The sequence below is a fragment of the Vipera ursinii genome (assembly GCF_947247035.1).
Source record: "Vipera ursinii genome assembly, chromosome: 5".
NCBI classification, from domain to species: domain Eukaryota; kingdom Metazoa; phylum Chordata; class Lepidosauria; order Squamata; family Viperidae; genus Vipera; species Vipera ursinii.
The window spans coordinates 7,099,130-7,114,827 of NC_139518.1; the positions used below are offsets into that span (position 1 = coordinate 7,099,130).

General features: G+C 48.6%; 1 protein-coding gene across 1 annotated transcript in view; it reads right to left on the minus strand.

Annotated features, from left to right (window-relative positions):
• The window catches only part of CHRD (chordin), a gene marked incomplete at its 5' end in the record, with an annotated part of 60,851 nt that extends 46,728 nt beyond the window's left edge, over window positions 1-14,123 (minus strand). The window contains 3 exons of the mRNA XM_083363908.1: window positions 2,454-2,580; window positions 7,693-7,796; window positions 13,949-14,123. Coding sequence (XP_083220034.1) covers window positions 2,454-2,580; window positions 7,693-7,796; window positions 13,949-14,123 — 406 coding nt within the window. The remainder of the gene's footprint in view (window positions 1-2,453; window positions 2,581-7,692; window positions 7,797-13,948) is intronic.
• Window positions 14,124-15,698: the final 1,575 nt, after the last annotated feature.

Here is a 15,698-nt window from a genome sequence, read left to right on the forward strand (position 1 = left end):
GCCACGCTGAGGGAAAAGGGAGAGTTTTCCAAGCTGAGCCGTGCTGGCTCAGGAATTCTGGGAGTTGAAGTTCACACATTTTCAAGGGACCACCTTTGAGAAACATGGCCTAAAGCAGGGGTAGGCAACCTTGGGTCTTTTATGACGTGTGGACTTCAACTCCCAGAATTCCTGAGCCAGCCATGCTGAGGGAAAATGGAGAGTTTCCAAGCTGAGCCATGCTGGCTCAGGAATTCTGGGAGTTGAAGTTCACACATTTTCAAGGGACCACCTTTGAGAAACATGGCCTAAAGCAGGGGTAGGCAACCTTGGGTCTTTTATGACGTGTGGACTTCAACTCCCAGAATTCCTGAGCCAGCCATGTTGAGGGAAAAGGGAGAGTTTCCAAGCTGAGCCATGCTGGCTCAGGAATTCTGGGAGTTGAAGTTCACACATTTTCAAGGGACCACCTTTGAGAAACATGGCCTAAAGCAGGGGTAGGCAACCTTGGGTCTTTTATGACGCATGGACTGCAACTCCCAGAATTCCTGAGCCAGCCACACTGAGGGAAAAGGGAGAGTTTTCCAAGCTGAGCCATGCTGGCTCAGGAATTCTGGGAGTTGAGGTCCACGCGTCATAAAAGAGCCAAGGTTGCCTACCCCCCAATTCTAGCAACCGTTCTTTATTACATATGATCATCCTTGTTGCTCTTCTCTGCACTCTTTCTAGAGTCTCCACATTTATTTTTTTACATCGTGGCGACCAAAACTGGATTGCCGTATTCCAAGCGTGGCGTGGCCTTACCAAGGCCTTGTAAAGCGGTAGTCGCACTTCACATGATCTTGATTCTATTCCCTCTGTTAATGCAGGCTAGCACTGGGTTGGCTTTTTTGGCTCGTCATCCAAGAAGCTTCTTGTTTGGGGGCTTCTCATCCAAGAAGGCAAAACATTTTTTTAAAACAACATCAACAACAACAACCAAGAAGGTCCTGTTGCCTTTTGGGGGGGGGGGAAAGCAGCTTTGGGACAAGCATAATCTGGATGATTTGAGAATCTCCATATAGGCTGTCTGTGAGGGCCATCTAGCCTTTACTCAGTGTGCCCAGATTGCTCCAGACAACTTCCTTCTGTCCAAACATTGGCTCTGTCCAGCTGTTGGGAGCAGACAAGGGCAGGTGTGTGCAGAGTGTTATGGAGATAAACACATCGCCTTCTTAGTCATCTCGGGAAAGCTAAACAAATGGGAAATAGACTATACAAGGGAAAGCGGGGAACCAAAAATCAACACGCCAAATAAACAAGAGAGGAGGTTACATCTGCCCTACTTGAATGCATTGGCCGCCTGTCTGCCATCTGATGCAGAGTCTGGGCTGAACAGCGGAGTTTAGATGGAAAAAGAGGTAACTGACAGAGAGAAAGCAGTCCAGATGCCTTTTCAGAAGCACTTTGGGGATAATAATAATAATAATAATAATAATAATAATAATAATAATAATAATAACAACAACAACAACAACAACAACAACAACAACAACAACAACAACTGCTAAGCTTGTAAGCCGCCCTGAGTCTTCGGAGAAGGGCGGGATATAAATGGAATTAAAATAAATAAAATAATAATAATAATAATGATAATGATAATGATAATAATAATAATAATAATAATAATAATAATAATAATAATAATAATAATAAAGTTGGAAGGGACCTTGGAGGTCATCTAGTCCAACCCCCTGCTCAGGCAGGAAACCCTATATCAGGGGTAGGCAACCTCGGCTCTTTTGACTCATGGACTTCAACTCCCAGAATTCCTGAGTCCATGAGTCATAAAAGAGCCAAGATTGCCTATCCCTGCCCTATACCATTTCGGACAAAATGGCTGTCCAGTCTCTTCTTAAAAACTTCCAGTGTTGGAGCATTCACTGCTTCTGGAGGCAGGTTGTTCCACTGGTTAATTGTTCTAAATGTCGCCTTAGTTCTAGGTTGCTTCTCTCCTTGACTAGTTTCCATCCGTTGCTTCTTATCCTGCCTTCAGGCGCTTTGGAGAATAGCTTGACTCCTTCTTCTTTGGGGCAACCCCCGAGATATTGGAAGACTGCTATCATGTCCCCCCTCGCCCTTCTCTTCGTTAAACTAGACATACCCAATTCCAGCAGCCGTTCCTTATATGTTTTAGCCTCCAGTCCCCCGATCATCTTTGTCAGTCTTCTCTGCACTCTTTCTAGAGTCTCAACATCTTTTTTACATGGTGGTGACCAAAACTGGATGCAGTTTTGGATTAACTCTGCTTGTGGCAAGCTGGTGGCAAGCTAGTTGGGATGCATACAAATGCTGATCAAGTGACCGCGGATGGCGCGACCATTATAAAGGTCAGAATTGTTTGCCAAGTTGTTGGTTTTTTTTACACTGCCATAATTTCGAACGGTCGCAAAACAAGGCCTCCGGTAAGTGAGGACCACCTGTAACTGACTTACCTTTGGGGCAGGATTTGCAACATTGTCCTGGAAGCGCAATAGGGTTAGCACAAGGAAGTTTGGGGCAGCTATGCTTAATGTTCTTACAGCTGACTTTGCCTGCAGATTTCCCTCTCCGATTTCTCTGCTGGGGGGAAAAAAACAAACAAACAGAAAATTCTTACAATAAGTTCTTCTGGTTTTGGAGAGATGCATCCTGGGACTTTTGTCTTTTATTAGGGACCATGCAGAACCTTCCCATCCAGGCCAAGTCCTTGTATCGTGTGCATTGAATGCTACAATTATTTGTCATCAATCTTTTGTCAACTTTTGTCAGCCAAATAGACCCCAATTTATTTTCACACTCGTCTTCCAATCCTATTCCTTCAAAGTGTGGGAGGAAGCCATTTTGAATTGTTCTTAGATATGCAAAGGAAAGGTTCTCAACTTACAACCATTAATTTAGTGGCTGTTCGAAGTCACCAAGGCAGTGAAAAAAGTGACTTATGACCATTTTTCACACTTACGGCCTTTCCAGCATCCCCACTGTCATGGTTCCGACAGATAAAACTCTTCAAAAGAACTTTGAGGCATTGTTTACCTTAAATTTTTTATTTATTTTATTTTATTGCATTTATATACCGCCCTTTCCCTGAGGACTCAGGGCGGTTTACAGGGAGTTAAAAATCAACCATACAAAAGTTAAAACCCAATTTAAAAAAGGATCTTTTATTTGAGTTACATAATATCGGCACTTACATAATCGAAGCCAAAAATTGAATTCCCCTCCCCTGGGCACCTAGTATCAAAGCATAATTCTCTCCTCCAATTAACAGTCATAAATCACATTCCCCAATTAGCTTGAAGCGGGGGCTTCCTCTCCAGGTCTCCAGCCCGCCAATTCTTTATCAGCTCTGGGCTCAGTAACCTTGATTCTCACACTAAGTTTAGTGTTGTTATGTCTAGCTGGACTCTCATTCACATCCCCCCCTCCCAGCATCATCTAACTCTAAAAGTGAAAGGGGGAAAAATGGCTACATTTCCCTCTGTTGTCAATGCAAAGACAACCAATGTTGGCAGCGTTGACACCCACGATCACGTGATCGAAATGCAGATGCTTGGCAACTGGCATGTACGGTTGCAATCTCCCAGGATCATGGGATGACCTTTTGTGACCTTCTCACAAGCAAAGTTAATGGGGAAGCTGGATTCCCTTAACAACCGTGTTGCTAGCTTAAGAACTGCAGCGATTCACTTAACAACAATGGCAAGAAAGGTCCTAAAATGAGGCCATATTCGCAAAACAACGGTCTTGCTTAGCAACAGAACTCTTGGTAGACAAAGGTTGATCCCATGGCCACAAGGACACCACAACCGTCATAAATAGAGCTGGTTGCCAAGCAGCTGAATTTCGGTCATGTGACCACGGGGAAGGGGCAATGTGGGGCAATGTTTTTAAGTGTGAAAAACAGGTGGCTTTTTTTTCCATTTCCATTGTAACTTCGGTCACTAAACGAAAGGTTATAAGTTGAGAACTCGCTGTGTGTGAGTCTTGCTGTTAGCCCCAATCCTTAAAGGAACCTGTGTAAGATTCTGTTTATAAAATAGATGTAAAGTGGGGCTTGGATGAGAAGAGGCAGAAAAACCCATTTCTGCACATTTTTTTTTCCAAAGCAGAAGATCATTCTTTCGCTCACCAAATACTATACTATCTTGTGTTCGAGTCCTAACCTGTGGGCCTAATAACCTCTGGAATGAGGGATCCTGATCCAGGTTGTCCTTGACTTATAACAGTTCATTTAGTGACCATTCAAAGTTACAACGGCACAGGGGAAAAAAGTGACTTATGACCGTTTTGCACACTTACAACCCTGCACCGTCCCCACGGTCACGTGATCAAAACTCGGACGCTTGGCGACTGAACTCATATTTATGACAGTCATAGCATCCCGGGGTCACGTGGTCAACACTTGCGTCCTTCTGACAAGCAAAGTCAATGGGAAGACCAGATCCACTGAACGACCGTGTTACTAAATGAAGAAGGGCAGTGTTTCAGTTAACAGCCATGGCAAGAAAAGTCATAAAATGGGGCAAAACTCACTTAACAAGGGTCTCCCTTAGCAACAGAAACTTTGTGCTCAATTGTGGTCATAAGTCAAAGACTTCCTGTACTGGGCCACAGTCTACTGGCCATTGGGCCACATGAGTGGCTGGCAGGTGCACGGGTGCACATGCACAGCCCAACTCGCGCGAATGCCACCGCGAGTGTCACGGGTGTTTGTGACCCCACTCGCACGAGCGTTCACGGCTCCACACGCTCGAGAAATGGGTGTTCATGTGCACGTATGCATAGGCACATGTGTTTACCCCCCACAAAACCATCACTTTTTTTTTCCCGTCCTCTCCGCTCCGGCCCACCAACCCCAAAAGTTTGGGGGACTCTGTTCTAGTATATTTGAGGATAAGGTTATTCATTGGTTGAGATAGGGAGCTAGGGAAAATAAATTCAAATTGGCTGCTTTAGGAGTGACGTTTTCTAGAAGTATTTCTCGAAGATGTCTCCTAGTTTCAAAGAGGGGAGCGTTATGGATCCTGAACACAAGAACGGAGGCATCAAAGCAGTGGATGGAACAGACTACAGTCAGTCCTTGACTTACGGCCACAATCTGAGCCCAAAATGTATGTTGCCAAGTAAGAAATTTGTTAAGTCAGTTTTCTCTCCTTTTACGACCATTCAGGCCATAGTTGTTAAGTGAATCACTACAGTTGTTAAGTTACTAATACCGTTGTGAAGTGAATCTGGCTTTTCCGTTGTCATATGGTCCCGAAAGGGGACCACAGGAACCCCAGGACACTGCAACGGTCGTCATAAATATGAACCAATTGTCAGGCATCCGAATGTAAATCGCATGACCCCAGGGATGCTGCAACTGACATAAGTGTGAAAAATGCTTTTTTTTCAGTGCCATTGTAACTTTGGAAATGGTCACTAAATGGTAAGGTGGAAGGCTTGTTCTCCGAGCTTCTGGGTTGGTTTCCAAACGTTTCGTTACCAGGCTAGGTAACATCTTCAGCAGAGTTTAGAGGGATGTCAGTGTCGGTGCTCTTCTGTCTATGAGGGCTTCAGGTGTGGGTGTCGAGCGAGGGTCTTGCGATGGGTCAGGTGTGAGTCATCAGTGAGAGGCTGGTGATGGCTCTTGTGATGGGGAGGTCAGGATCATTGGAAGGTGAACCGCTGGTGGGAGGAGGATTAGAATAGAATAGAATTGGAAGGGACCTTGGAGGTCTTCTAGTCCAGCCCCCTTGCTCAAGCAGACGAACCTTTACCATCTCAGACAGGTGAATGTCTAACTTCTTAAAAACCTCCAGTGATGGAGCACCCACGATTTCTGGAGGCAAGCTGTTCCACTGGTTAATTGTCCTCACTGTTAGGAAGTTTCTCCTTAATTCCAGGTTGCTTCTCTCTTTGCTTAGTTTCAAAACCATTGTTTCTTGCTTTGGAGAATAATTTGACCCCCTCTTCTTTGTGGCAGCCCCCCTGAACTGGACTGACGATAGGGATTTTTAAGTAGAATATTTTTAATATTTTATCATTTTATCATTGGGGCTTGTTAGTTTAATCTTTTTTAACATTTGTATTATTGTGTTTTATTGTTCTTAGCCGCCCTGAGTCTTTCAGGAGATAAGGTGGCATATAAATCCAATCAATCAATCAATCAATCAATCAATCAATCAATACTGGAACACTGATCTCATCTCTCCCCTATTTCTTCTTTTCTTTAGACTAGCCCAGGGGTAGGCAACCTTGGCTCTTTTATGACTCATGGACTTCAACTCCCAGAATTCCTGAGCCAGCATGGCTCAGCTTGGAAACTTCTCCCTTTCCCCTCAGCATGGCTGGCCCAGGAATTCTGGGAGTTGAAGTCCACGAGTCATAAGACAGCCAAGGTTGCCTACCCCTGGACTAGCCAAACCTAATTCCCATAGCCATTCTTCATATGTTTTAGTCTCCAGGCCTTTGATCATCAGTGGGGGACTTAGTTGGATTGATTTGAGTGTCGGTGCCATCTCTGGCTGGCCGTGTGGTTGATTTGGATCCTGAGGGGTTTGTAGGCTGGTTGTAGGTTGATGTTTCTGTGGATGGAATTGGTTGTGGAGTGCCAGGCTTCGTTGAATTCACGAGCGTGGCAGGTGGTAGCATGGCCGATGATATTTGTGTTGCTCCAATCAAACTGGTGTCCTTCGGTGTCATTGTGGGTAGAGAATAAAGGATTTCGGATTGTGGCGTTCGACTGCAGTTTGACCCACAAGCTTGGAGAACGAGCCTTTGCCCTCATCCTACACCCGATCTAAGGTAAAGGTAAAGGTTCCCCCGCACATGCGTGCTAGTCGTTTCTGACTCTAGGGGCCGGTACTCATCTCCGTTTCAAAGCCGAAAAGCCAGCGCTTGTCCGAGGATGTCTCCGTGGTCATGTGGCCGGCATGACTAGACGCCAAAGGCACACGGAACGCTGTTACCTTCCCACCGTAGTGGTCCCTATTTTTCTACTTGCATTTTTACGTGCTTTCGAACTGCTAGGTGGGCAGAAGCTGTGACGAGTAACAGGCGCTCACTCTGTTACGCGGCACTCAGGATTCGACCCGCCAAACTGCCGACCTTCTGATCGACAAGCTCAGCGTCTTAACCCACTGAGCCACCCAATCTACTTTGCCCCTATTACAAAGTATTGTTAACTGAGGACTGCCTGTATCAGGATCCCTCGTTCCATTATTTTATCAATGGTTGCAAAAAAAAAAAGGGCTCGAGACGGGTTTCCTGCCTGAGCAGGGGGTTAGACTAGAGGATCTCCAAGGTCCCTTCTATTAATATGTGCACTGAAGGCCTTCATTTTTATATTCCTTCGATGCGGAGGTCTAACAGCAAAGGTGTGGTGAGCCCAGAACATTTTAGTGCAGGGGTCTTTCAACTTGGCCCTTTTATGACTGGTGGACTTCAACTCCCAGAATTCCTCAGCCAGGCACGCTGGCTGATGAATTCTGGGAGCTGAAGTCCACCAGTCATAAAAGGACCAAGTTGGAAGACCCCTGGGCTAGAGATTAAGAATGTAACTTGTATTATTAAGCAAACAAATTAACCCAGACAACAGGGTGTTTATTAAGCACTAATCAAAGGGAATACTAGAAAATTAATTTAAAAATTTGAAAAGAAAAAAAAAACAACCCCACCTGTCTCTGACCCTGGGTCTTCAATTACACTTACCGGCTCGCAGGTGCACACCACACAGTGCATAATGCCAAAGGGTTCCCCTAAATCAGGATGCCAGGTATCCTCCAAAGTGTAGGACCGGCCACCGAAGTAACATCCTGCAAAGGAAAAAGAATTCTGAGTGCTCCAGAAAACGGTACATTGCGTTGGCTGCCAAACCTACTACATCAGGTGTTTCTCATAAACTTGGCAACTTGAAGACTTGTGGACCTCAGTGCCCAGAATTCTGGGAGTTGAAGTCCTCGCGTCTTAAAGGGGCCACGTTTGAGAAACGCCGCACTAAAATCGAGCAAGTGAATCGGCCCATTCTCTGGATTTGCACCAGAGGTGGGATGCTAAATTCACCAAACAGGTTTGCAAGAAATGTAAGCCACACACATATATGCACAAAATGATTTTGTACAAGACTCTGTTTGGTCTAAGGCAGGGGTGGGAAACCTCGGCTCTTTTATGGCTTGTGGACTTCAACTCCCAGAATTCCTGAGCTGTCTGGCTCAGGAATTCTGGGAGTTGAAGTCCACAAGCCATAAAAGAGCCGAAGTTCCACACCCCTGGTCTAGGACAGGGGGTCTCCAAACTTGGCAACTTGAAAACGTGTGAGATTTCAACTCTCAGAATGCCTCAGCCATGGCTGACTGAGGAATTCTGGGAATTGAAGTCCACCAGTCTTCCAGTTGCCAAGTTTGGAGACCCCTGATTTATATGACCACAGAGAAGACTTCCACTTTTTCACTTGGGACCCCTTCAGGTATAAAATATAAATAAAATATGGGAGCTGATATCTACCTATTCTGGAAACCAAGGGTTGTGGCAAAATGCTAACCAGTCTAAAGCAGCAATTCTCAATCTTGGCCACTTGAAGACCTGTGGCCTTCAACTCCCAGACTTCCTGGCTGGGGTATTCTGGGAATTGAAGTTCACCCATCTTAATGTTGCCAAGGTTGAGGAACTCGGTTCCAAAGCAGGAGTCCCCAACCTTGGCAACTTTAAGACTTGTGGACTTCAACTCCCAGAATTCCTCAGCCATGGCTAAGTGAGGAATTCTGGGAATTGAAGTCCACAAGCCTTAAAGTTGCCAAGGTTGGGGACCCCTGTTCTAGTGGTTAAGGCATCAGGCTGGAAACCAGAAGACTGTGAATTCTAGTTCTGCCTTAGGCATGAAAGCCAACTGGGTGACTTTGGACCAATCATCAGGAGATTTTGAGATCTAGTCCTGCCTTAGGCATGAAAAAAACTGGTGGAGTGACTTTGGGCCAGCTACTTTCCCTCAGCTCAACCCAGCTCACAGGGGTGTTGTTATGAGTAAAATAGAAGGAGCATTAAGGTATGTTCACCACTCTTGAGTTATTTATAAAAGTAATAAAGATGATAAATACATAAACAAATGCATACACACATCAATAAGCAAAATTATTGATCTGTATGGCAAAATCCACAGGATCTCCAGAAGGCAGCCAAGAGATGTGGAATCATCGATCTTTTTTGCTGCCATCTAGTGGTTCTTTAGGGATGTGGTGGCTCAGTGGGTTAGGACGCTGAGCTTGTCGATCAGAAGGTCGGCAGTTTGGCGGGTCGAATCCCGAGTGCCGCGTAACAGAGTGAGCGCATGTTACTCGTCCCAGCTTCTGCCAAGCTAGCAGTTCGAAAGCACGTAAAAATGCAAGTAGAAAAATAGGGACCACTACGGTGGGAAGGTAACAGCGTTCCGTGCGCCTTTGGCGTCTAGTCATGCTGGCCACATGACCACGGAGACGTCCTCAGACAAGCGCTGGCTCTTTGGCTTTGAAACGGAGATGAGCACCGGCCCCTAGAGTCGGAAACGACTAGCACGCATGTGCGGGGGAACCTTTACCTTTAGTCAGGGCTTTTTTTGTCATAGAACGCTCAGAACGGAGTTCCGGCACCTTTTTTGGATGGAACCTTGTAGGGTAGGCAAGGCGGGTTATATGACATGTGTGAGTTCCGGCACCTTTTTCTTTTACAAAAAAAGCACTGCCTTTAGTGGTTCTTTGTATTTCTGCTGCCCATATCTGGTAGACCTCATAGTAAGCATGCCAACTACAGCCTTGGAAGCTGCCTACAACAGGGGTCTTCAAACTTGGCCCTTTTATGACTTATGGACTTCAACTCCCAGAATTCCTCAGCCAGGCACGGATGCTGGCTGAGGAATTCTGGGAGTTGAAAGTCCACATGTCATAAAAGGGCCAAGCTTGAAGACCCCTGGCCTACAGCTTTACAACAACCAGTACAGGAAGTCCTCGACTTACCACCACAACTGAGTCCCAAATTTCTGTTGCTAAGTCATAAAAGGGCCAAGCTTGAAGACCCCTGGCCTACAGCTTTACAACAACCAGTACAGGAAGTCCTCGACTTACCACCACAACTGAGTCCCAAATTTCTGTTGCTAAGTGAGAAAGTTGCTAAGTGAATTTTGCCCCGTTTTACGACCTTTCTTGCCGCAGTTGTTAAGTGAATCACAGCAGTTGACAAGTGAGCAACGTGGTTGTGAAGTGACACTGGCTTCCCCCATTGGCTTTGCTTTATCCGAAGGTTGCAAAAGGTGATCACGTGACCCCCCCCGGACGTTGCAACAGTCATAAGGACATGCCAGTTGCCAAGTGTTTGAATTTTGATCACGTGACTATGGGGATGCTGGAAATGTCGTAAGGGTGAAAAACAGTCTTAAGTCATTTTTTTCCCCCAATGATGTTGTAATTTTGAATGGTCACCAAATGAACTCTTGTAAATTGAGGACTATATTGCTTTCCCTGCCTGGTAGCAGCTTCGTCTGCTTCACAGGTCTTCCCTATCATTTGAATTGGATCATGGGGTGGACTTTAAAATGCCATGAAGACAGGGGTCTACAACCTCGACAACGTTAAGACTTAAAGCCATCCCAACAGTCCCAAACTGGAGCGGAAACAACCTACTTGCTTGCTACTTTATCCTTATCCTGCTCTTTCAAGCCCCCCCCACCCCACCTCCAAATGCCCATTTAAAGCCAGGAGTCCCAGCTGATCCAGATCACCCGATCCTGCAGAATCTACTCTTCTATCCTCCCCTTGGGGAACCATTTCTTCGAATCAGGATTTCTCCAAGAATTTTAGGCCTCAACCTGGTTATTATTGTCGAAGTGAAAATATAACAGAAAACAGAATTGGAAGGGAGGGACCTTGGGAGGTCCTCTAGTCCAATCCCCCCCCCGCCCCTGCTCAAGCAGGTGACCCTATACCATTTCAGATAAATAGCTGTCCAATCTCTTCTTAAAAACCTCCAATGTTGGAGCATTCATGACTTCTGGAGGCAAGCCGTCCCACTGATTGATTGTTCTCATTGTTAGGAGATTTCTCCTTAGTTCTACACTGCTTCTCTCCTTGATTAGCTTCCATCCTTTACTTCTTATTTATTTTTATTTTTTTTAATTCCATTTATATCCCACCCTTCTCCGAAGACTCAGGGCGGCTTACAAGCCTTGTCCTGCCTTTAGGTGCAACAGCAAAAAAAAAAAAAAAGAAGGATACAGTAGTTTGGTCCATAGAGTACTTTGGCGTGTATTTTTTTTTAATCCTTGCTAGAATTTAAGCAGAACAACCATAAGATGCCTGGACCAAAAGATGCCTGGACTAGTCGCTAGTATCTGGAGACACTGACTAGCTACGCTGTATTCATGCAACCCACTTACTCAGACCAGTTAAAGGCTTAGCCACCGCTGCATTTATATAAAGGACTGCACATTATTATTTTGTGCAGAGCAATCTGGGTGAAATTGGCCCATTTGGTTTGTCTAGGTCAGGGGTAGGCAACCTTGGCTCTTTTATGACTCGTGGACTTCAACTCCCAGAATTCCTGAGCCAGCCGGCTCAGGAATTCTGGGAGTTTGAAGTCCACGAGTCATAAAAGAGCCAAGGTTGCCTACCCCTGGTCTAGGTCTAGGATTTGTCTGTGGTGCAAACTCAGAACCTAAGGTCAATTCAGCTGGTTAAACATCTGGCCAGGATGGAGCTGGAGGGTTCACCTCTGGATACACATGGCACCAGCAAGGCTCATTCCCACGAACAAAGCCAAAGTTAAAGCTGAATATCCAAGATGACAGGCCAATGGAAAGAAGGCCAAAGGAAAAAAGGAGAAACTTTTCTACAGCCCGCACCCCTAGAACGCTTCTGATATATTCTCGCACCCCTTACAAAGGTTCGAAATAACGGCAACGAATTATGCATATACACTATAATTTCGAAAACCCAAGTTTTCGCCCCTGGAATATCGTCTGGCATCCCTCTGGTTGGGAACCCCTGATCTAATTGATTTCAGTGACCGAAGGGGACCTATCCCCGTCTGTCCCCCTCCCCTCCCCCCCCCCCGCTTCAATTGCAAACAAGCTGCATCCAGCATCGCCTCGGGAATCTTCCCCCCCCCCCCGCACATCCATCATCAGAACTCCATCATCAGAACTCGGAAGGTGCATCTGAATCTGCTCTTCCTCACGCGTTCAGAGACATCCCGTCAAGCGGAAAGGATGGGAAGAGGGTCGCTTTGACCGAGTCAGCGGAGCAGAAGAACAGAGTTGGAAGGGAACCTTGGAGGTCTTCTAGTCCAACCCTCCCTGCTCAAGCAGGAGAACCTATACCATTTCAGACAAAGGGTTGTCCAGTCTCCTCTTAAACACACACACACACACACACACACACACACACACACACAAAACCAACCTCCAGTGATGGAGCACCCCCAACTTCTGGAGGCAAGTCGTTCCACTGATTAAACGTCCTCACTGTCAGGAAAATTCTCTTTTATTTCTAGCTTGGCCCCCTCTCTTTAGCGATCTGCCCGTTATTTTCTTCTCCTGCCCTCTCCGGTGCTTTGGAGAATAGGGGGACACCACCACCCCTTCTTCTCTGTCGCAACCCCGACGGCCACAGAGAAGGTTTGCGGGTTGGTCCCACCGCCCCCCGCCCCCCAATCTCTGTCTCCAGACGCCACTTGGGCGCACCCGGCCTCCGCAGCTCCCCCGAAGGCACGGCGCTTCTCGGGGTTAAGACGGGGGTCTCGCCCCTTCCAGCGCCCGCTCCTCGCCTCCACGACCACCGGCCCATAGATCGGCGGGTCTCCAGAGTTGAAGCGGGATCCGAGCAGGAGGGTGAGCGCCGAGTTCCTCCACGTGTCGGCCCTTTCACACACACACACACACACACACACACCGCCCCGACCCGGCTGTCCTGGATCGAGCGCAGCGCCCGGGAAAGCGCTCAAGCCGTCGGAAGCAGCTGAAGAAAAGCTGGGTCCCGCCAGCCGCGCCGAGAGGGCGGCCCGGAGACGGTCTAGAGATGGGGGGACCCGACCGCTGCCTTCCAAGGCTTGACGGGCTGCCCGAAAGAAAAGAAGTAGGGGGTCAAGCTATTCTCCGAAGCGCCCGAAGGCAGCCCAAGGAAGCGACGGATGGGAACTAACCGAGGAGAGAGAGAGAGAGAAGCAACCTAGAACTAAGGAGAAATTGCCCGGCGGTGAGAAGACTCGTGCGAGTCCCTCGGACTGCCAGGCGATCAAACCGGTCAGTCCTAGAGGAGATCAACCCTGACTGCTCTTTAGAAGGCCAGATCCTGAAGTTGAAACTCAAATCCTTTGGCCACCTAGTGAGAAGGGAGGACTCGCTGGAGAAGAGCCTCATGCTGGGAAAGGTTGAGGGCGAGAGAAGAAGGGGACAACAGAGAAGGAGGTGACTGGATGGAGTTACATGTACTGCCCTGTTCACCGCCCTGAGTCCTTCGGGAGAAGGGTGGTATACAAATAAAATTAATAATAATAGTAATAATAGTAATAGTAATAATAATAATAATAATAATAATAATAATAATAATAATAATACTGAAGCAGTAGGCATCAGCTTAAATGGACTCCAGAAGATGGTAGAGGACAGGAAGGCCTGGAGGAACGTTGTCCACGGGGTCGCGATGGGTCGGACACGACTTCGCAGCTAACAACAACACAACAACGAGAACAATTAAACCAGCGGAACGGCTGGCCACCAGAAATTGCGGCTGCTCCAACCCTTGGAGGCTCGCCAGAAGAGGCTGGACAACCGTCTTGTCCCCTGAAACGGTGTAGGCTTTCCCGAATCCCGCTTGAAGCGGGAGTGGGTGGGTGGGGAGGTCGGACTAGATGACCTCCAAGGTCCCTTTCCAACTCTTCCTTTTTTTTCTGTTCGTCTGTATCCGGGGCTGAAAGTCCGCCCGCCCGCCCGCTTAGAAACTCCTACCTTGCGCGCCTTTGGCGGGCAGCGGCTCCGCCGACTCGGGCTGGATGAGCAGGAGGGTCTTGGCCGGCCCCACGGGCGACCCCGGAGCCGGCCAGGCGAGGGCGAGGGGCGGCGGCAGCAAGAGCAGCAGCAGCAGCGGCAGCGGCAGCAGCAGATCCGCGCCCAGGAGGCTCATCGCGGCCAGGCGATCGCGGATCCCGGAGCGAGCCACCGCTCCCCTCTGGACCAACCCCGAGCCCCGCCGGCTTTTATAGGCTCCGGCATCGGCCGAGCCGACCGGAGGGCGAATTTCTGGAGCAAACAAAGGCGAGGACTACTGCAGATCACAGCCCCAGCGGGGGGCGCCCTCAACACCGCCGCGGGGGGGCCGGCAGGCGGGGGGGGGGGTTGGGGGGCGACTGTGGCGCTGGAGGGATGGAAAACTGGCGTGTGGGGGGGGGCCGGGACGGATCGGGCCCCTCCCGCCGCCTCCGCCCCTTCCCGCCTCCTCCGCGGGCGAAGCGCTGGACCGCACCCCCCCACACACACCCCAGCCCACCCCACCCCGAGCAAGGGGACCCCGAGGGTCCGACGGCTAGCCTAGGCTGGAGAGGCGCGAGAGAAAGCCTCCCCCCCCCCCAAAAAAAATCCCCAAATCCCAGGCGCGCATCTCTGGCTTTCCTTCGCCTCGACTCGTTCCCCCCCCCCATTTCCCAATGTTGACCCTCTATTTTATTTTATTTTTTATCAAGCAAAACCTCGGAACCTGCACAGCGCCAACGGGACGGCTGGCCGCCCCCTCCACTTCGCCCCCCCCTCCCTCCAGATCGTCGCTACCGACCCCAACCCCAACCCCAACCCCAACCCCAACACACACACACACACACACACACTTCCCCAGAGAGTGCCTATTCCAGGCCGGTCCAAAAAGTCCTGAAAATTGCCAAGGGAGACCGCCCCCACCCCACCCGGCTCTCCCAACCGTGCCTCCTACAATATATGTCCCCCCCCCCTCACCTTTGCTAAAATGAAAACTTTCGGTTCTGCCAGAAAGGGGGGGGCTTATCTCCCCTTTCCCGCCCCTACTGAATAAATTGCCCATTCCTCCAGAAAGGGTTCCGTGGTATGGATCCCCCAGCCTCAAGAATCGTCTACCTGCGCGTCAAAGTGATGTAAAATCCCGCATTCTGATATAACCCTCTTGACACCAGTCCAGCCCCGGGGCTCCTAACTGGGTTCCCCAGATCTGCAGGCTCCCCCCCCCTCTCTCTCTCTGCATTGACCTAATACAGCTTTTCCCCCAAAGAGAATTGGGGGGAGGGGGGAGGGGGATGATGGAAGCCGCGATCCCTCACATCTGGAGAGCACATGGATCCCTAACCACTGCACCCGTGCCCTTTCCGCCCTTCTGAATTTGGCAGGCGCCCCCCCCTCCCCCCAAAAAAAATGTTTGTTGGGCTTTAGGATTGGGTGCAAAGGATCTTCTCCTTGCTTTGGCCTGGAAGCCTCTGGGTTGAGATCCATTCTGATGTTTGAGGATGCAGGTCAAGGGCTGGTTTTCTGTCTGAACCTTAAAATGGCAAGGTGCCGGGTAGGGTTGTGCAAACGTCCGAAAAACATTTACAATTTAGCGGCTGATCTGCAGTCCTTACGTGAGATCCATCGTGTTTGGATGTTGATTTGATCTGCCTGAAGCAAAGGCGGTTTTCAGCTGCCTTTCAAAAAGGGGTGTACAGCTGGTCCTCAACTTAACAATAGTTCACTTAATGAC